General features: G+C 48.6%; 1 protein-coding gene across 1 annotated transcript in view; it reads right to left on the bottom strand.

Annotated features, from left to right (window-relative positions):
- Nucleotides 1-1,320: 1,320 nt before the first annotated feature.
- rims1b (regulating synaptic membrane exocytosis 1b) overlaps nt 1,321-22,500 on the bottom strand; it is a 33,796-nt gene continuing 12,616 nt past the window's right edge. The window contains exons 15-31 of the mRNA XM_056586933.1: nt 21,653-21,715; nt 20,962-21,042; nt 19,420-19,548; nt 18,047-18,136; nt 16,888-16,956; nt 15,768-15,881; nt 15,051-15,151; nt 14,397-14,417; nt 13,670-13,773; nt 12,666-12,826; nt 11,940-12,095; nt 7,985-8,202; nt 4,712-4,856; nt 4,400-4,512; nt 3,842-3,943; nt 3,139-3,278; nt 1,321-1,828 (exon numbers count right to left, since the gene is read on the bottom strand). Of these exons, the coding sequence (XP_056442908.1) occupies nt 1,610-1,828; nt 3,139-3,278; nt 3,842-3,943; nt 4,400-4,512; nt 4,712-4,856; nt 7,985-8,202; nt 11,940-12,095; nt 12,666-12,826; nt 13,670-13,773; nt 14,397-14,417; nt 15,051-15,151; nt 15,768-15,881; nt 16,888-16,956; nt 18,047-18,136; nt 19,420-19,548; nt 20,962-21,042; nt 21,653-21,715 (2,026 nt within the window). The 3' untranslated portion in view covers nt 1,321-1,609. The remainder of the gene's footprint in view (nt 1,829-3,138; nt 3,279-3,841; nt 3,944-4,399; nt 4,513-4,711; nt 4,857-7,984; nt 8,203-11,939; nt 12,096-12,665; nt 12,827-13,669; nt 13,774-14,396; nt 14,418-15,050; nt 15,152-15,767; nt 15,882-16,887; nt 16,957-18,046; nt 18,137-19,419; nt 19,549-20,961; nt 21,043-21,652; nt 21,716-22,500) is intronic.

Genomic DNA, 22,500 nt, shown 5'->3' with positions numbered 1-22,500 from the left:
AGGATGATCATTGGTCGAGAGTGTCCTGACAGATTGATTTGATTGGTTACTTGCACATTCGCAGAGATGCACATTAGGACATTGTCAGCAATCCTTTTTTTTTTTTCTTTCCTTTTGTTTTTCCAAATTATACATAAAGAGGAAATATAGCGAACCAAAAAATGGGCATTGGATTATTTTTGTTTTTTTTTGTCTTTTTTCTCATTGTTTTCTTCAAAAAGTTAGATGTTTGTCATAAAAAATCAAGCTCTTGTGCTTGCCGTTAAATCTCAAAACAATGTAAACCGAAGATAGGATACAAATCCTGAACATGTGCGAAGGGTTAAGGGGTCGACTCGCCTCGAAAAACAAAACCAAAAAGGTATACCCCCTTTTTGTTCTTGCAAGAGTGAACATAGATATATGCTTGTACAGTAAGGTGATTCCCTCGTGGCAATAAAATCTATTTTATTGGTCACCTCCGTCGAGGCCTATTGTACATCTATACAAAGACGACTGGAGCGTTGGCCAGTGGTGGAACAAAGAAAAAACAACATTGCACGCTAATCTCATAATCGTGTAGAAAGTTAAGATGTGCGCCCATCAGACTCCTCCCCCTGCAATACATGTGGGCGGGTACATCTGCAGAAGTCAATCTTTGAGTTGTAGTATTTTTTCGTTTTTTCCATTTCATCACTTGCTTTTTTTTTTTTCTTCTTCTTCTTCTTCTTCTTCTTCTTCTTCATGCACACGTCAGACCGACAACACAACCATGGACAATTTTTTTACGAGTTTTGAAAAACATTTTTGTGCAAGGAGTAACAAAGAAGAGGAGGAAACATGAAAGTAAAAACACTAAAACAGAGAGGGGGCGGGGCCAGAGAGAGGAGGCCACGCCCCCTATGGTAAACATACTGAAAACGGATCTTTTTTTCCGACACGAAACGAGGACCAGTGCTGCAGCTCGAAGGTCTAGGCACCAGATGAAGGCCCTGTGCTTCAACGCAACACGCCCCTACAGAAAAGGCAACCTGCCGGCAGTCTTTATTCATTGTGTTACTGGAGGAGGAGGAGGAGGAGGCCACTGCAGACCGGGACCGGAGAGTGCCCCCTGCAGGCTCGGAGGGTGATTGCCTCCTGTTTCCCAGGTCCATACATTCCACACAATCCCACGTTTGCAGACGTTTTTCCTTTATTGTTGAAATGGGAATCGAACCACCCTGCTTTTATTTGAATAATCCCGTCTCTACTAACTGCCACTTGTGCCTTTTTTTTTTTAACCCACGCCCGGGGGGCGGGGGGGGGGGGGGGGGTCGCCGAGGGCAACAGCCCCAGGGAGTCTTCCATACAAACAGAGTATGAAATCTAGCCTTGAAATGACACAAAAAAATCAAAATGCAGAGCTTCCTACGGCAGAAGAACTGAAAACGAGACAGGAGTGATTGTCAGATCTCAACAAAGCTTTCTCATTGCGACTCTGATTCTGATTGTTGTTGTTCTACGTAGTCACCACTGGCTGTTTTTAGCTTTTTTTTTAAATATGTATTTGTTTCTTCTTTGTCTACAGTACGTCCAAGTATTTTGAATTCATCATCATCAAAGTCTTACGGTGGGGGGGGGGGGGGGGGCCCTACGACCGGACCCCCGGGGGCCCGGAAGAGCTGTCCAGAGAGGTCTGGGAAGCCCGCCTGGTGAGGGAGGCTAGCGTGGGGTCCACCAGGGAGGAAGGTGGGAACAACTTGTACCAACCAATCACGGTGCTCGATAAGTCCAGCTCCTCCAATAGGATTTGTGCAACTCCCATGAAGCTCTTGTGGTCCATGCGTCCGTAATCCCCCCAGACGATCACCTGCAGACGGGAAGTGACACAAACCAACACGTTGCACGACGAACCAAACCCATTCAAAGATCCACTGAGGAAGAATGATTCAATCAGACTAATCAATTATCAATCAATTAGCAGTAGTCCCCCCAGTACTGCACTTTCCCCTTCTAATTCATTATTCTGTCTGTTCGAGCGTGTTGTGGTGACTGCGACTGGATGCCTGGACTTTCCTTATGGTTAAAATGTTTTGCCTTTATGCATGTATATGTATGCATGCATGTATGTTAGGGGTGTAACGATACATCGATGTAGATCGATACATCGATTGATTGGCGAACGATCCAGCTGCATCGATGCAACGCCCAAACATCGATGCATATCGCTGTATTACACGCTTTTATTATTATATATCTCCTTTCGCGGGTGTTTGTGAAACTATTTCTGCGCAAAGCGCCAAGCCGCTCGTATCCATTCACCGGTTAAGCAACAGCGAGCACATGTGTGAGCGCGAGGATGTCTAGTTTCGTTTTGTGTTGCCAGATTGGGCATACGTCCCGTTTTTCCAGCCTAACGTGATTAATAGTAGCCAAATCGGGCTGAAAAATGTGCCCAATCTGGCAACACGGACGGCTTATCTTTACAGCCAAGATGATTCCGAGGGATGTTTTGTTTTTAGAAGAAAACTATCCACACAGATCGGTTGGGAATGGTCTACGTTCAAAATGAAAGATCATTACAGGCCCTTTAATTTAAGCCATAAAAAACCTTTGGCACTTAAATGCAATTATGTGGCACTTTATTATTTGTATTAAAAATGGATTGTTTTTGTTTTAAATATCCGGAAGAGCAAAGAAATAAAATGATGAAATTATAATTAAGTTGATGTGAGTTGATGTGATTGTAAGAGGTTGTGTTAAATGGGCATATGATATCGTCTCATATCGATCGCATGCCCCTGAATCAAATCGTATCGTATCGTATCGCGGCAGACTTTTGATATCGGCAAATATCGTATCGTTGTCCAATGAATCGATATAATATCGTATCGTGATGAAACCAGAGATTTACACCCCTAATGTATGTATGTATGTATGTACGTCAATTATGGCCCCCATTGCACTCCTGATCATCCCTGGAACGAGGGATCCACCCACACTGCCTTCCCCCTCTAGATCTCATCCTTGCTAATTAAGGGTGTTTTTTCTTGCCCTCTGGGGGGCTAAAGAGAGGACAATTCAAAAACAGGGGATCATATTAAATCGGTCTGGACGAGACCTAACTCCCGGCGAAGGAACCCAAACGTTTTAACCGAAGAAACCAAAGAGTCCATTTACCTGCAACACCTTCCCCTGCGGGCTCTCCTCAAACTGCAGCGCTTGCTGGTACAACGGGTCCAGCGTTTTCCTCGCAATCTTGGTCTTCTTCTTGGCGACGTAGGCCCCGTTGTTCAGCAGGTAGACCTTGACGTACGGCGCTGGGGGCGCCGACGGAAACGAGGAGAACGCCGTTAGTGTGAACGGAGACGATCAGCGCTAAGGTTTCGACAACCACGCAGAGCTCTGCTGCTAATAGCTCCGGACCGCGCTCGCTCCTGAGCGGACGCCACGTTAGGGGTGTTAGAGCGCCGATCTGTACGTCAGGGAGGGCGGAGTTGACCTGGACTCTGCGTAGCCTCCCCCTGCCACCCCTTCTCCTCCCTTACCCTCCTCAACCCATCCCCCTTTGTACGTCTTGGCACCGAATGCACGCACTTATTGTATGTTTGTACGTCCTGGCACCTAAAGATAGTACGTAGCATCGTATGGCGTCTTATCCTAGCTATCTTTGTTGCATACGGGGAATGGGTTAACCTAGCGATTATATTTTGTCTGTTTCTATGAACATCCTTACTGCACCGACAGAGATATGTTGTTGTTTCTCTTTCTTCTGACAAATGAACTTATTGTAAGTCGCTTTGGATAAAAGCGTCTGCTGAATGCCCTCAATGTGAATTTATTATATGAGGATATGACGTAGAGGAAGAGATACGGTATTTACCGGGAAGGGACTTTGAGCCAGGCTTCTGGACGAGGCCTCGTGCCCGGATCACCTCCACCTCCAGCTGGCCTTTCTTGTCCATCATGCCGATCTGGATGTCACCTGGGGGAGAGGAGTAGAACCAACAGCCACATGGCCGTCAACAACAGCTCAGAATGCATGTCCATGAGGGAAGCCTCATGATGATGATAAAATAGTACTCAGTTGTGTAGCACCTTATCCTAGCTATCTTTGTTGTGTACAGGGAATGGGTTAACCTAGCGATTGTTAGTGCTTGGCACTTGGTTCTATGAACATCCTTGCTGTACCGACAGCGATATATTGTGGTTTCTCTTTCTTCGGACAAATGTACTTTATCAGAAGAAAGTGTCGCAAATGTCGCTTTGGATAAAAGGGTCTGCTAGATGCCTTGAATGTAAATGTGAATGTAAATAAACTCTCTACACAACAAACTGCTTTCTCTCCAAACTGCTTTCTACAAAAAAACAAGGAACTCTCGGTGCATCAGAGGAAGACCAAGAAGAGGAGAGCATAGCACCAGGGAGAAGAGGGACCGACCTATGGCGGGCGTGGCCAGCGTTTGCCGGCCCACGAGCTGAGCCGGTCCCAGGCCGTCCAGAAAGTCGCTGAACTGACTGTTGGCCCCCAGATTCACCCCGGAGAAGATCAAACTGAAACACACCACACACACACACCCACATCCACATCTCAAGACTCTTTTGTTTCACAGCATGGAACAGAAACGACCACAAGACACAGAAGGACAAAAGGAAAGTCATCGTGTTCAAAAAGAAGGGATAGGTTGTGTGGGGGGATGGGGTAGAGGGGATTAGACGGTTGGAACAGGAAGAGGAGATGCGGTTTACTGACTTCCCCTCCGAGTTGTAGCTGTTCATGCTGCCGTTGTTGGACTCGCGGCTGGGCTGCCGGCTCATGTTCCGGCTCAGCTCCACGGCCATCCCAGTCTCCGTGCTCCGCTGGATGGGCGCGCCTTTCTCCTTCTTACTCTTCCCCTCTGCGGGGGCAAGGGGGACAAGTGTGCGAGTGAGAGTGAGAGAAAGAAAAGAAAGAGTGGTAGAAAGAAAGAGTGGGGGAGTGAGAGAGAGAGAGAGAGAGAGAGAGAGAGAGAGAGAGAGAGAGAGAGAGAGAGAGAGAGAGAGAGAGAGAGAGAGAGAGAGAGAGAGAGAGACAGAGAGAGACAGAGAGAGAGAGAGAGAGAGAGAGTTAGTGTGTATTTTTGTGTGAGTGAGTGAGTGAGTGAGTGAGAGGGTGTGTGCGTATTGTGTGTTTGTGTGTGTGTGGGTGGCTGTTCCAAGAGGGGAATAGAAAGTGAAGTATTCCCTGAAAATAACCTTTTTTTCAAATCCCTTATTTAACCACTGCAACAACAAAGAACAGTGTCGTGCAAGCGTTTTGAACTCAACACAAAAGTCACTCTTTAGGGGATTCAGTGGCCTTCAGTTAGAAGTTCGCTCTCACTCTCTGGAACCATCAACCAACCGGTGACCAGAACCATTTAAACTTCGTTACAAGGAGCGGAACGATGTAGAGTCGTTCCGTTAATGATACCAGCATCATAAATTCCTCCGATACGGCGGTCCTCGGGTAACACCGGGTGTGGATTGTAATCGGTATCGGGAAGACATGTTTTTATCGGAACATCTCTGGAACTAAGTAGGGGGGAAAGCCAGCAGGAATGCAGCGACGGTGGGAGACGGCCGATGAGCCCGTTCACCTCCTTGTAGTCGAAGAAGCAAAACAAACAACTGCAGCACGTGACGTTGAGACGGGGCTGGCCGGTTCTCGAGTCTCGCCCACAACGTCCATGGGAGGCCGTCTCTGTATTTATTCACTTCTTCTTCTCCCGCAAAATGAGGCTGTTCTGCTGCGGGCGGGCGGAAGCGGGACACCGTGGGACGGCCTGCGAGGGTCCTGTGATGTGTTTGGCGTATGAAGTGAGGCCAGAATCACAGAAACCCCCTCTCCACCTCCCCCCCGTCCCACCCCCGTCAGCAGAGGTAAACAGGAAGCCATCGAGTACAAAGTCAACACCTCAAAAGGGTTGAGGTGGGGGGGCTTTGGGGGGTGGGGGGGGTCTCACGGAAGTCTTACGGCTATGAGACGTGCACCTCCTGAGTCACTCCCTACCCCTAAGAGTCCAACTTTTTCCACTAGTGTAATAATGTAAAAAATAAATATGTGTGTTTGTTCTATTTGCCAGAGTTAGCATTAACATTAAAAGGGTGCAAATACGCACAATTTAGTGAGAAACATGGGCCAGTGCTTCACGGAACGGTTGGCTAATTTCGTCCAATTTAAGAATCACAACGACAGGGGAAGGCCAGAGCATGTAGAGGCGAGTACCATTCAAATATTTTCTTCCTGAAACTTAATTTTTTTACATTTCGGAGCACCCCCTGCAGTACTCCAAAGTACCACTCGGGGTACACGTACCCCCCTTTGAGAAGCACTGGTATAGAGCACCCACCGCACCGGGGTGAAGACGAGAGGACGGGGATGGCGGTTGCACGCTCACAAGGGAATTTCAAAGTAAATGTCACGATGCTGCATTGCGTGGTTTTCTGGGGGATTTCTGTTTTATTTGGAGGAAAGACTAAAAGGAGAGCAGCACAACAACCCAGTCTTTTATATATCTGATCAAGCCTTGATTCCATTGTGCACTGATATCCAGACACACACTCACATCCCCGGGGGCGCCCCAAGCCTCACATCATAGCATGAGCACAGATATAAAAGGGTCGGCAATCAACAGGAACCGAGCGAGAGAGGAGCAAAGCTAAATCCGTAAAGACGGAGCCTGCCGCGCCATTCTGGACCATTTAATCAATGATAACGGCAATATCTCTGTTCTCCACCCCCTCCGCCGCCATCGTCCCGCCGCGGGCGTTCTGCGCTCTCATGCATTGTGTGTTACGGGGGAGAGCGCAGAGAACAGAGTGAAAGCCTTTCATTTGAAGCCTCACACAGCAGAGGCTTCTCTTTCCCCGCAGCCTCGCGGCTCTGAGGGAATCCGGGCTCCGTCTGACGTTGTCTGCGCTTGGAAGCTTCCAGAACGCATCGCATGGTTGGTGGAGGTGGTTTCAGGACAGGAGGCGGATGTTTCTTTATGCAGTTGAATAGCGCATGGAATAGCGGATAAGTGTTGAATCCTTAAGTGTGTAAAACACATTAAACTGAGATCTGAACGTTGTTATTAAAGTCACGACTGTTTTTTTTTTACATTTCATTATGTAAGATATACATATCTTACATAATGAAATGTAAAAAAAAACAGTCGTGACTTTAATAACAACGTCAATATAATATACTGCATGGGTGACACTGTATACAACAGCATACAATGTCCAATACATTTATACACAATGAAATGTATAATGCCTTTAAATTGAGTATTTATATTGAGGCAGTCGCTCATGAGGTAGAGCGGGTACAGATGAAGTTGAAATGAAGTAAATTCAATTGAATAGAGTACTAAAGTGTGTTTCCATAGCAACCGATTTTCGGTTCTACGCAAACCAAATTAACAAGGGGAAATCCTATGCCACACAAACGTTTTATAGCAAAGGAACGATTTTTTTGCGAATTGATTTGCGAGTTTGCTTTACCAATGATGTAATATTGAGAATAGATTGTCTTCATATAAAAAAAAAACTAAACTAACGTTGTGCAATCTTTTCATTTTAATAACCATGGGGAATGCATGAACGCCTCGAAATGTTTCGATTGGTAGTGATTTTCAACCCTTGAAATTGATTTATTTCCATTTTGAAAGAAACAACACATGGAAGCAATGGAAAACGCCATCTCTCGTTCGGTTGTTTAGAACTGAAAATCCGGTTGCCAGGACAACGTGACGTTTTCACTTTAGTACTCTATTGAAAACAATTTAATTCAATTCAATGAAATGTACTTATGTACTATATATAAATGTACTATTTGAACTGAACCGAAGTAAATTCAAATTCAATACAATTTAATTCAAATTCAATGAAATGTACTACCATCTGACTGAACTGAAACTGAACTGAACTGAATTGAACCGAACTGAACTGAACTTGTAATGCTTGTGTACGACAAGTGAGGTCATGACGTCAGTGGGGGGGGGAGGGGGGGGGGTCTCACCGGGGCCGCTGATCTGGGAGGTGCTGCGGCTGCGGCGGTTGCCCACGATGGCGACCACGCGGGCGCTGAAGCTGGAGCGCCGCTTCTTGGCCCCGCCCCCCACCGTGCCCAGCGCCGTGTCCGATTGGCTTCCGTCGGTGCGCTCCTGGGCGTAGATCTCCCCGCTGACGCTGGAGCTCTTCAGCATGGTGCGGCCCGCAGACGCCCGCATCTGACGGCTGGAGGAGGAGGGGGAGGTGGAGGGGGAGGAGGAGGGAGAGGGGGAGGAAGAGGAGGAGGGAGAGGAGGGGGAGGAGGAGGAAGAGGAGGAGGAGGGCGGCGGGGAGGAGAAGGAGGAGGGGGGAGGAGGGGGAGGAGGAGGAAGAGGAGGGAGAGGAGGAGGAGGAAGAGTAGGAGGGAGAGGAGGGGGAGGAGGAGGAAGAGGAGGAGGAGGGCGGCGGGGAGGAGAAGGAGGAGGGGGAGGAGGAGGAAGAGGAGGGAGAGGAGGAGGAGGAAGGGGAGGAAGAGGAGGAGGGTTGAGGTGGAGGAAGAAGAGGAGGAGGAAGAGGAGGAGGAGGAGGAAGAAGAGGAAGAGGTGAAGAAGAGGAGGGAGGAGGAAGAGGAGGAGAAGGAGAGGGATGCGGTGAAGAAGAGGGGGAAGAGGGAGGTTGAAGAGGGGAAAGATTGAGTTGAAGAAGACAAGTAGCTGGCGGTGAACTTTGATCTCCGCCCTCCCCTGCCTCACACAACAAGAGATGATTTTGGGGTGAAAGGGGGTTTTGTTGTACTGTACCTTTTGCTCGGATGAATAGATGAATAGAATACATGTACAGAGGTGGTGAACAGACGGTCGATGAACAGGGGTTTAGGTTCAGGGTATTTGATGTTTAATGAATCATCACGTGTGCTCGATTTCATTCTGATCGGTCATGACAATATCCCAGCGACAAAATATTGACTGACTCGCAGTCGCTAAAATTTTGTATAACGTCACAAATATAAAGTCTCATTTCAAACATCAAGTCACGTTTAAATGATCAATTCCCGTTTCAATTATCAAGTCCCGTTTCAGATATCAAGTCACGTTTCAATTATCAAGTCCCCTTTCAGATATCAAGTCCCGTTTCAAATATCAAGTCCCGTTTCAGATATCAAGTCACGTTTCAATTATTAAGTCCCGTTTCAAATATCAAGTCCCGTTTCAATTATCAAGTCCCGTTTCAATTATCAAGTCCCGTTTCAATTATCAAGTCCCGTTTCAGATATGAAGTCCCGTTTTAGTTATCAAGGCCATTCACAAACTCATCCCGTAACAGAATCGTCATGGGAACGGGATGACGCTGGCGGGCGCCACATTAAACTGCGACACACACGCGTCGCTCTGGCCTCTCCTTCTGAGGCGGAGGAGAACGTGGCTGAGGAACCCGCTTCGGACCCCCAAGGGCCCCAGGAGCCTCCGCACGTCGGCCCCCTCCGAAGGGCTGAAGGTGCTGCAGGACGCCCCCGACACACTGCCCCGGGGCCCCATCAGCCCCCCAGGGTCCACCACCCCCACCACCCAGGGGTCGGGACCGGGGGCCGCGGGCCCCTCGACGGACCCCCGGTGGGGGTGGAGGGTGATGGTGGTGGTGGTGGTGGTGGTGGTGGAGGTGGTGGAGGAGGGTCTCGGGGGGTCTGTCTCTGGAGGGGGGGGTGCAGGGGGTGGGGGCTGGACCGCACCGGGGTCACACTGGCCGCATGCGAGGAGGGGTCTGAGACATGCAGCGAGACACAGCCTGGTACGGGCACGTGGACAGGTGGACAACACAAAGACACAACGCACAACACAAAACACACACATAACAAGGACGCACACAGGGAGAAGATGCAGGGTGCATATGGATTATGATGTCAAGAAGGCATGGACTGAGAACTCAGAAGGCATGGATTGAGTTGGTAATGTGCGTATTCAGAATGATTCCAGTGTGTTTGTGTTTTCATGTTTTGTACTCTTTGCCGAGTTGTTATTTGTGCACCAAAGATCCAAATTTCCATGCAAATCCCTTTAATTTAGATGCATTGTCTTTGCTGAGAAATGACTGTTATTCTTTATTAATATTAATTAATAGGAGGACACACCCCAGTAATTGGATTAATTCCCATACCAATTAGGAGTTATGTGTAGAAAAGGTCAACCAAAGGGGAAGGGTGTGTCGGATGACGAACACAGAGAGACGGCTCAATAATGGATCGCACGATCAATCTCCTCATGTCAGGGTCTGACTGTTAGCTCTGTGTCGCAGGTAAAAATACCCTCTTCCGTCCAAAAACTGACCCCAAACCAGTCTCCCGATGCATTATTAATCCATCCGTCTCTTTCAGATCTGACCCCGAAACCAGGCCTATTAATCCTATCAATTATACAAAAGCCCAGTGATGAACCAGCAGATTGGAGTGGCTGTTTCCGAAGCTCTAAGGAGGCAGTTCTCCATCCCATAATGAGAAAATACACACAAAACCCCCAATACACATATCGTACTGTATGGGGAAAACGTAACCAAGAAAGTAGCGTTCAAATGCTCCACTATCGCTCAATGCTGATCCCTCATCCCTCTTATAGACTTATTGTATGCTGTACGTCCTTGAAGTTAATGTACCTAATTATTGTATGTTGTACGTCCTGGAAGTTAATGTACCCACTTATTGTATGTTGTACGTCGCTGGAAGTTAATGTACCCACTTATTGTATGTTGTACGTCCTGGCACTTAAGAACAATAGTTCTTTGCATCGTGCATCATCCTATCCTACATATCTTTGTTGCATACAGGGAATGGGTTAACCTAGAAACTGTAAGTGCTTGGCACGTGTTTCTATGAATATCTTTACTATACCGACATATACCGATATATTGTTTATTCTTCTTCTAACAAATGTACTGATTGTGAGTCACTTTTGGATAAAAGCATCTGCTCTGTGCCCTCGATGTAAATGTAATGTAAATAATATATAAGCCACATACAGTATATTCCCGTCTTCGTCCATACACGTGCGCATGTCTCCTCCTAGCCTCCCCCCCCCCCAGTGTGGGGCCACAGGCTGCTCAGAGACGCTCTTCTAGACTGGGTCGGAGGTGGGGCCCGGGACCCCCACCCCGTCTCCCTGGTGCCCCCTCACCTCGGTGCATTAGAGCGCTAACTAGCTACCCTCTATCACCCACTGGTCCGCTGAGCCCCGCCGGGACGGCCTCATCTGTCCGCGTCAGCACTGCGCTCCAGCGGCCAGGGCCCGGGGCCAGGCCCTCGCCACGGCTGGGAGTGTGTGTGTGTGCGTGTGCGTGTGCGTGTGCGTGTGTGTGTGTTGGATGATTGTGTGTGTGTGTGTGTGTTGGATGATTGTGTGTGTGTGTGTGTGTGTGTGTAGCCGTGTGTATTTGAATGCCTATGCATTAAGGTGTGTGTGTGTGTGTGTGTGTGTGTGTGTGTGTTGGATGATTGTGTGTGTGTGTGTGTGTGTGTGTGTGTGTGTGTGTGTGTGTGTGTGTGTGTGTGTGTGTGTGTGTGTGTGTGTGTGTGTTGGATGATTGTGTGTGTGTGTGTGTGTGTGTGTAGCCGTGTGTATTTGAATGCCTATGCATTAAGGTGTGTGTGTGTGTGTGTGTGTGTGTGTGTGTGTGTGTGTGTGTGTGTGTGTGTGTGTGTGTGTGTGTGTGTGTGTGTGTGTGTGTGTGTGTGTGTGTGTGTGTGTGTGTGTTTGTGTAAAAAGGTGTGTGCACGTGCGTACCTGCATGTGTGTGTGTGTTTGTGTGACCAGTCGTAAACCCTTACAACAAGACCTCCTCTGAGGATTACAGGGAGAGGTGGTGGGGGGGGGGGGTGGTACCCCAACCAGGGGGGGAGGGGGGCAGCAGGGGAGGAGGAGGAGGAGGAGGAGGAGGAGGAGGAGGAGGAGGAGGTAGCCGTGGAGGAGCACATGACGGGGGGTCCCGGCCCCCTTTACCTGGACTCCTCCGTCTCTCCGGTCACCGTGTGTCGGCGGCGCTTCAGCTCCTGGGAGAAGCGCCTCTTCCCCGCCGACCTCCTGCTCCCCTCATCCATCCCGTTCACCCCCCACGAGATCCTCCTGTCCTTCTTCTCATCCTCCAACGACTTGGACCTGGGTCCGTCCGTCGGAGTGTGTGCGTGTGTGTGTGCATGCGTGTGCGTGTGCGTGTGTATGTGTGTGTGTGTGTGTGTGCGTGTGTGTGTGTCAGAGAGAGCATGCATGGCCATAGTGACATGCAGAAGGGGCATGCAAAAACAAAAGAACAAAAGGAAAGACAGCACATACCAGATGAGCATGCAGAGGGCAACCGAGGGAGCATTCTGGAGAATTAAGGGTTTTGTAGTTCTGTTTTGTAGTTCTGTTTTGTAGCTCTTGACACAGTTTTGATGTTGTATGTCTTCATACGTGTTTTAAAGCGCCACGACAAAAGCTTGTGTTACGGAATATGTCTATTTAGCATTTTTCACGATTTGAGTATAGCTTGCATAAAATATACTAGACATGAATCATTTTTGTAAAAAAAAAGAAAAATCGTACATGCTTATAATATACCTTGTTTGATGTTTATGAACAGATCATATGTTTTGGTCGTGAAAAAGTATCAATCTAACCAGGAGCGTACACTTGTTACAACCTGGGGCACAATGTGAGGCACAGACACGGCGGCCAATGGGGACTGACCTGAGGCGGCCCCTGGGTCGCTCTGATTGGATGGACATGTAGCTGGTGCTACTGAGGCGGGAGATGCTGCTGGCGCGAGACATGGCCGACAGGTCGCTCATATCGCTGTCTGACGACCGGGCGGACATGTTGTCACTGCTGCGCCTCCTCTCAGCGTACATCTGGAGGGAGGGAGGGAGGGAGGGAGGGAGGGAGGGGAGAGAGGGAGGGGAGAGAGAGAGAGAGGGAGGGAGAGGGAGGGAGAGAGAGAGGTGGGTGAATGAGATAGGGGTGAGAGAGAGAGAGAGACAGAGACAGAGACAGAGAGACAGAGAGAGACAGAGACAGAGAGAGAGAGAGAGAGACAGAGACAGACAGAGAGAGAGAGAGAGAGAGAGAGAGAGAGAGAGAGAGAGAGAGAGAGAGAGAGAGAGAGAGAGAGAGAGAGAGAGAGAGAGACACAGAGAGACAGAGAGACAGAGAGACAGAGAGAGAGAGAGAGAGACAGAGAGACAGAGAGACAGAGAGACAGAGAGCGATAGTTAGGTGCACGGTTTCATTCGGATGCTGTCATTGATTGGAGAGGAGGAGTGCAGATGGGTGTTAGACACTGATGGATTCGGGGGCTCTGTCTGGGAAAGCTAGAGTCCTTATTCCAACCTTAGAGGTATCAGTGAAACAGAGTTCTTATTCTAACACAGAGTTCTAAATCTAACCAAGTTCTTAGCGACCATAGAGTTCTTAATCTAACACAGAGTTCTTAGTGAAACCAAGAAGTATTAGTCTAACATAGGAGCTCTTAGTGACCATAGAGTTCTTAGTGAATTCTGGCCAACGCATAATGTTATAACTTCCACTGTGCCGTCCAAAAGGTTCAAGGCTTATTACAGTAGACTTGACTTTATTTTACCCCGTTGATCTCAGCATTATTGTAGCAATATTGTACTGATGCTTAGCTCTGCTGAGTTCAAAACCCAAATGAAATCAGAAATCCCAAAGTAAGAAGGATGTATCTTGACCCTGACCTCGCGTTTGGTCTTGAGGTCCGTCTCGGGGCCCGGGGGGGCCGAGGGCCGGTAGGAATGTACTTTCATCTTCACCAGTCGGGCTCGCTCCTCTGCCGCAAGGGCTGAGAGAGAGAGACACCCAGATCCAGAGAGAGAGAGAGAGAGAGAGAGAGAGAGAGAGAGAGAGAGAGAGAGAGAGAGAGAGAGAGAGAGAGAGAGAGAGAGAGAGAGAGAGAGAGAGAGAGAGAGAGAGAGAGAGAGAGAGAGAGAGAGAGAGAGAGAGAGATAATTAGATGAATTGATAGATCTCAGTGACAATGATCTCAGTTCAGTGAAACACAAGGCCAGAGGTGGTGAGATGAAGATGCAGAAAAAAGTTCCTACCACTAGGGGGCCAACGTTGTGCCAAACAGTGAGAAAACATTAATAGTGACAGAATACTATCTAATGATTGGTTGTGTCATGGTAGAGATTGGACCACTGCCATCGAGAGATGTGGACATCTTAGAAACCCCGTCCAGACTTTGAAGGTTGTTTTCGCATACGCTTGCATATCTCAGTTACTTATCTGCCCACATACGTGTGATAAGTGGATTTTAATATTGCAGGATGCGAGGTAACATGCATCGTGAGGAAAAACATTGGCTCTGCGAAAGTAAAGTCACTAGGCACGTGATACGTGGCACATACACCGAGTTTAAAATAATAACAAAGCGAATCACTTATGAATCACTTGTGAAGTTACCTGGTTTAATAGCTACGCGTTCTTCATGGACGAGTAGATTTACCAAGAGAACCAGAGAAAGGATGTGAAGGAGAGAGAGAGAAGGGAAAGGATGGTAAGATGAGCACTGGACAAGATGGCTGCAGGAAGGCTTGGAATGGAGAGGTCATACTTTCATATGTCTGAATATACAGGGACACACACACAGAGAAACACACTCACACACACATCATCATCACTCTCTCATATACACACACACACATACACACACACACACACACACACACACACACACACACACACACACACACACACACACACACACACACACACACACACACACACACACACACACACACACACACACACACACACACACACAAACACACACACACACACAAAAACACATTAGCATCACTCTCTACACACACACACACACACACACACATACACTCAAACACACAAACACATACATACACACACACACATACACTCAAACACACAAGCAAACACACACACACACATACACACACACACACGCATCATCATTCTCACACACACACATTTACAACATCATTACACACACACACTCTCACACACACACACACACACACACATATACACCCTCAAACACACACACACACACACATAGACACACATTGACAAGAAAAGCACCTTGCTCGATGCTGCTGCTTTTGGCAGGGAGCTGTGGCAGCTGCCTGCCCCTGCGTCCTGACGAGGGAGACCCTGTAGGAGAGGTGCCGTGGGAGTTCGCTCTGGTGGGAGAGAGAGAGACAGACATGCAGCAAAATATAGAAAATAAATAATAGGATCCCTGGAAAGCCTCTAGGAAAACACAACCAAAATCAAGCCAATAATCAACCAGTACATGTTCAGATGCGTGGGAGTTATTCCGGTAGCGTAGGCCTCTTCTACTTCCTCTGCTTACCACTTGATAGCGGATAGATTGAGAACCACTGCTATAACGGGATGAGATCCAGTAGTTTTCCGTTTTCCTTACACATATTGTAATTCAAGGTCTTGTAATTCCCTTTGCTGTAAAGAAGCACATGTATAGACCTAATGCACGGACCTGGCCTCAAGAGTGATATCTTTCTATCTCAGGATTTACTGCAATATCAGTTGCAGTACCAACTATCATGAAAGAAAAAAGAAAGTCCAACAGAACAAACTACAATCGATAACACCGGCAGACGTTATGAAGAGACTTTCATAAAGCAGCCATTAAATGTATGATATCTCATCTACGAGACCGAAGACACACGCGTGGTGGCCATACTCCGACGGGTGGAGTAGAGGAAGAGGAAGAGCGACGTGGGAGGAGCCGAAGGTGGAGGGGGCGGGGTCGGCGGTTGGGTCGTGAGCATGCACCTGTCAGGCCGCGGCGAGCTAGGACAGGACGTGGCCAGGGGCGGCTGGCCGAAGGGCCTCAGCAGCCCCTCCCTCCCCCTACTGCCCCTCAAGATGGAGGTGGGCTGGATACGACTGGAGGGTCGCACGGAGCAGACCGCCACAGACCCGACCGCACCAGGGCAAAGGAGGAGACAAAACCAACCAAATGATAAAAAAACAAAGGGGGAGTGAACTCGGACAGAAACAAACTGAAATGTTAGAAATTAATACCATGAAGAAAGTATTAGAAATTAATTAATATCATGAGGAAACTATTGGAAAATAAAATATTAGAAATATCATGAAGAAACTATGAGAAAATAAAATATTAGAAATGTCATGAAGAAACTTTGAGAAAATAAAATATTAGAAATATCATGAAGAAACTATGAGAAAATAAAATATTAGAAATGTCATGAAGAAACTTTGAGAAAATAAAATATTAGAAATATCATGAAGAAACTATGAGAAAATAAAATATTAGAATTGAACAAATATCATGGGTAAACTATTGTAGAATAAAATAGAATAAATAAATAGATAGATAAATAATAAAGATAACAAATGAATACAACTGAAGGAAATAATAATCAATTTTATTGATGAAAAATAATCAAAGAAGGTAAGATGTCTACCCCACCCAGAGCTAGATTCCCAAACTACAACAGTAATTCTGAGGAGTGGCGAGGGAAGGAATCACAGGCCCAGCGCACGCGGACACACACAGAGGTGACCAAGCAACCTCCACACACTAGAGTTAATGTACGCTAAGCTTGGGTCTCACACCCTGTCGCAGGCCACAACGAGTGAGTGAGTGGGTTAGTGAGTGACTGAGTGAGCGAGTGAGCGATTGAGTGTGTGTTTGTGTGTGTTTGTGCATGTGCTTGAATGTGAACAAGTGAGTGAGCAAGCCAATGCGTGAGTGAGTGAGTGCGTGAGTGAGTGAGCGAGCGACCGAGTGAGTAGGTGGCTACGTTTATGTGTGAGTGCATGTACAGTATGTGTGTATGAATATGAGCAAGTGAATGAGCGAGTGGAAAAAAAAGGCTGGTTTACCTGTGAGGGCTTTACAGTGAATGAATGAATGGGTGAATCTTACCTGTCCCCCTCCAGGACTTTCTTGCTGCTTCTGTGGCCGTTTGGCTGAGCGCCATTGGCTGCCTGCCTGCTGTAGTGGCGAGGGTATGCACCGAGATGGAGACACACACACACACACACACGCACACACACACACACGCGCACACACGCACACACACGCACACGCACACATGATAATGGAGACGAGGTCATGCATAAAAACATAATAGAGAGTAATGAATGAGCTCAAGATGGCTTTTAAAATGCACATGAGAGATCGGAACATCTGAAGCACACTCAGCGTGGCAGTGGGTCCACTGACAGCTAACGAAACGAACAGCAGAACCCAACACAACAACATCAAATACAGCGGCAGGCTCGGAAGAAGCGTCTCCGCGGCGACCGTTTCCGCAGAAAAGAGAAGGAAGATGGATGACCACGATCTACACACGCTTTGACCACGGAGAGAGCAAAGGGGAAGGGGAGGGACAGCGGCACCGGTCGGCACAACACAGCTAGCTACCCCCCCCGCTAAGATCGGCCTGGTCGAAGAGCTACTCCAGCGAGCACCACGGTGACAAGGGGGGAGGGGGGGGGGGGGTTTAGGGGTGAGGATGAGGGGGAGGGAGGGGGAGGAGCAGCGCGAGGAAGCAAAGCTGCATCAGAGCCTCTGAGAGGGGGAGTACGATGGGGGCGGCGTTTCGGGGGGGGGGGGGGGGGGGGGGGGGGTAGGTCTGGTACCTCTCTTCCTCTAGGGAGGCCTGCTCTATAAGGATCCTGGGACTGGGGGGACGCCTCCGGGGCAGAGAGTTAGAGCCCCAGGGGGGGTGGGGGTGCCCGGTGAGGCTGGTGGTGTCACCCGGTGGGAGAGCCAAGGAGAAGGCAGAGGGGGGAGGGGGAGTTGTTAACGAGTCCATGGGTGTGAGAAAGGAGCATTGTGTTATGTAGCCTGTGTTAGCTTCCTGTTAGCGAGATGTATCGGGGGGAGAGAGAGAGAGAGACAGAGAGAGGGGGGAGAAAGAGAGAGAGAGACAGAGAGAGGGGGGAGAGAGAGAGAGAGAGAGGGGAGAGAGAGAGAGAGAGAGAGAGAGAGAGAGAGAGAGAGAGAGAGAGAGACAGAGAGACAGAGAGACAGAGAGACAGAGACAGAGAGAGAGAGCATGGCTAACACCCATCCCTACCTGTCTCTGTCTGTGTTGTGGTAGTTGTTGTCTGGTCTGAGGCAGGTGGTGCTGGCGCTCCTCACTCTGTCCAGTGACGGCTGCAGGTCACTGCACCGCCACAAGGTGGCAGCAGAGAGGTTGTGCGACGCAGACGAGAGAGAGATAGGACAAACACGGAGAGAAGGAGAGAGGGAAAACATTTTGCAACGCAGACTCGAACCAATTCATGAAATACGTTCATTAAAAACAAAGTATCAGAATACAGGGTTAATCGTGGATGAGGTGAATGAAATAACCGTAAAACAGAACCGAAAAGGTAAAGATGAAAGTATAAAGGAGGGAAGGTATATTCGGCAGATATAATATAAATATAGATAGAGATCGACATAGCGGTAGAGGGGCGGCGTGTGAGAGGGGATAACAAAGCGATGCGAGGCGGTTCAGGGACGCCGCGCTCCGGAGAGCCATTGATCATCAGCAGACACCGCTCACGGCCAAACCGCGCCGGTCCGCCCAGACGGGAAGGCTGGGGGGTTGCTATGGGAACCAGGTCTAAGTGGAATGGTGGAGGTGGCGGATGGGGGGGCGGGGGGGTTGGGCTGTGTGTGTTAGTGTGAAACGCTGGCGTATCGGTGGGATGGGAAAAGAAAACGAGAGAGACAGAGAGAGGTAGAGCGAGAGGTAGAGAGAAAGAGAGAGAGAGAGAGAGAGAGAGAGAGAGAGAGAGAGAGGAAGAGAGAGAGAGAGAGAGAGAGAGAGAGGAAGAGAGAGAGACACAGCCTTCAGATACATGTAACCCTTTTTTTTGTCATCATGGCAGCCCCCCTCCCCCGGGGGAGAGAAAGAAGCATGTTTTAATGCCAATACTTGTTCTTTTGTCGTTTTTTTGGTTTGCCATTGTCTCGGGCCAGATGGACCATCTCCCCCCTTCCCTCCCCCCCTTCCCTCCCCCCCTCCGTTTAACGTGACATCACTCGTACTGGCGGCCAAATCGGAGAGGCCTCCCATGGGACGGACGTTTTGAGCCGACGCATGGAACAGCGAGGATTACAGAGAACCCCAGCAGCCACCGCGCCTGTCGGGAGTACATCACAGCGCCCTGCGCGTGGCGAGGCCTCCGCCCTACTGCAGTACGCCTGGAGGGTGGAGGGGCTGGAAGGGGGGTGGGTGGGTGGTGGGGGGAGGCAGGGAGCAGGTAGTGGGGGAGGATCAGGGATGGTGGTGGTGGCGGAGGCTGGGTCGGGGGTTGGGAGAGTCGAGGGATGCAGGCGTCAGGGTAGTGATCCAGCAGGGCTAGTGGTGGTGGTCGAGGTGGTGGTGGTGGGGGAGGCGGGTCTGGTGGTGGTGGAGGTGGTGGGGCTGGTGGTGGGGGAGGCAGCGCTGGCTCTTACCTGCCCGGGACCTCGTCAGTGAACCTGAGCACGCGTTGGGGGAGGAGAGGGCGCGGCCCGGCGCTAGCGGCCTCCTGCCTACCACACACCCCGGCCGCCTTGGCCTTTAGGCACACGGGCAGCGTGGAGCTACGGGGCCCGGGGCCGAGAAAAGGCATGCAGAAAGTAAAAGCAAAGCAAGAGAAAAATAATACACAAAAAGGCGTGGCACGTGCAGACTGGTGACAACGCGTAGGACGTGAAAACAAGAATGGGTGTTCCATCAATCCTTTGTTTGAGGGGACGACGGGGAGGTTGTGTGTTCAACACAAACAGCTGCGTGATGAATTTTGAATACAAACAAACAATGAGAAGGGGAAAAGCAAAGCAAAACAAAGGGTCCGGTTGTTTGTCACTCGAAGGGGGGAATCCCGGATTTCATCATCCGATCCATGTCGTCTTAATCTCTCCGCCTTAGTCATGGAAGGGTTTTCTAAACCAATCAGGGGCGAGTATCCCCTGGTTCGTACCATCCTTGGTTGTTTACAAGGGTACGGGCCAGGACTGAACTCTATCTACAATCCTCACCCTTAAAGGTTTACTCACACATTTTTTTTTCACCACTTTCGACACATCTTCAATGAACGCACTACTACCCTTAACACCGGATGCTTCCTTCCTGTGACCTATGACCTCCATCAGGGAGGAGTCTACTCTTACATAAGGAGCCGATGGGAGCATTTCCTCTGCTCCGAGACCAGTGGGGCCGATGCTGCCGCTGCAGAGCAACGTATGGCCGGAGATTACATGTAATGCTGCTTATGTAATCCACATTATTGTAGCTCTCACAGTGGTTAATGCACACATTAGAGAGAGAGGGACAGAGAGAGAGTGAGTGAGTGAGTGAGAGAGAGAGAGAGAGAGAGACACACACACACACAGATAGAGAGAGAGAGAGAGCTATAGGGGTCGGCACACAATGGATTAGAGCGCACGGAATACAATCAGTCGTTTACTTTTGGGATTTGAGGGATTGCTCATCGTCTGTATTCCTGCTGCCCTCTTTGCTGAACGAGTAAACTAGCAATCCTGCTAGCAGTAGTAGTCAAATATAGAATTATAGAAAGTTGCGATAGTATTAGTAGTAGTATTAGTGTTAGTAGTAGTAGCAATATTAGTAATAGTAGTAGTAGTAGTATAAGTCAATTCAATCCGGACAGAAAAACAAATGTCAACATGTTCATAAACTCCAACATTTCCTGGGTGCAAACAACCTCAGATCATCATGTGATAGCAACACATGAGATCCAGGGGTAGAACCGCCCCTATGCTACCAAGCGCACGTTGGTAGCATAGCAACCGCGGCAGCAGCAGGACCACAGCACTCAGACACCACAATCACACCAGCCATTGTTGTCACACACACACACACAAGCCACGCAACTCACTGTGGAACACAAGGGGGGGATTGGACTTGCGTCGAGAGACTTTAATGTCAGGGCCTAGAGTACACTCCACCAGGGGTATTGGGCTTTGAGGGAACGGGGACGGGGGGAGGCTTACCTGTAAATGCCTTTATGGATACCGTTAACGAGCAGGGGCATTTTGGGAGGCAACGTGTGGCTGCTGTGTCTACCCACGCCCCTGCTTTGTGAGTTAGGATGCACATGCAATGTCGAGGAGAGAATGAGAAATCAAACGTAAAGCAAAAGAAGAGTGGATAAAGTGCTTTGAGTGAAGACCACCGTAACAGATCCATGCAGAAAATAAATGTAATTTGTTTTGCGTCCTTTGGGGTCAGGCGTCTTAGCTCCGCCTCTCTTTGTCAGTTTTATATTGTTTATTATATCGGGTATTCAACTTATTTAGAGGCTCCGGGGGTGTTTGTTAAGCAGGAGATAATGGAAAATGCGTTTCCCCCGTGTTCAGCGTGTATTTATAGGTGCGCTCTGTTATAACTCCACACAAAGCTCTCTTAAGTGACTTAAAATATCTCGCGGAGAACAGAACTTTGTGTTTGCTCTGCGGGGGGGGGGGGGGGGGGGGGGGGGGTTAACGTTCACGTAAGCTTCGTTATGAGACACCCGAGCAAAACACACCGCCATTAAAAAACTCAGTTTGACATATTTATAGGATACCTAAGCTCAGTGTGACCCTTTGGAGGAGGAGGTTGTCTGGCCGAGGGAGCCAGCAGCTTGTGCTCACTCCAGCTACGTTCATGTGCTTGGTATCGTCTTGTATTTTTATGTTTTACCTGTTTGTGTGCAGGCACTCAGCACTCCCGCCCCGGATAGACCTGTGCGTCTCCAGGACCTCACTGTCATAGAGTCACATGGGCGATGACAGCCAATCAAAAACAACCCAGAAAAGTAACATGAGAGGATGGCAACTCAGACACACACATGGACACCGTGAATGAGAGAAATCATGAAATCATAATTCTGAAATCGCTTGGGTCATATTATATATTTTAAGTGAGCTGAAATGGCTGTTGTTATTGATTGTTAGTAGTAGTAGTAGTAGTATAAGTGAATACTTTTAATACAGAACCAAAATTAACAGTTATAAACGCCTTTTTCTCAAATCCAGGCAAAGTAAAATTGGAGGTCATACAATTAAATCTTCATCATAAATTAAACCCAAATAACCAAACTGTATTGTTCTTGGAAAGATTAATAGTGGTCAAAACATGAAGAAATAAGCCAGGCTCGTCTTTTTATTTTTTAAATAGTATTTTACTACTACATCCTGTTTTATTGGTATTCACTCATTGCATTATATAAAACATTCTATGTTTAATCTGTACAGATCTTCCATTTCCCTGGGTCTGACCCCCGATAGGTTGACTCTCCTGTGGTTAACCTGACTAGTCCTCTAGCACTCACACCACCATGGACCTACTCCAACGGCAGGCAGACAGACAGCAGGTAGGACAGACAGCAGGTAGACAGACAGAAAGGGGGTAACCAGACAGACAGCGGGTAGACAGACAGACAGCAGGTAGGACAGACAGCAGGTAGGACAGACAGACAGCAGGTAGGACAGACAGAAAGAAGGTAGGATAGACGGACAGACAGCAGGTAGGACAGACAGACAGCAGGT

The sequence above is a fragment of the Gadus chalcogrammus genome, chromosome 3 (genome assembly GCF_026213295.1).
Source record: "Gadus chalcogrammus isolate NIFS_2021 chromosome 3, NIFS_Gcha_1.0, whole genome shotgun sequence".
Classification (NCBI taxonomy): domain Eukaryota; kingdom Metazoa; phylum Chordata; class Actinopteri; order Gadiformes; family Gadidae; genus Gadus; species Gadus chalcogrammus.
This window is presented reverse-complemented; position numbering and strand designations above follow the sequence as displayed.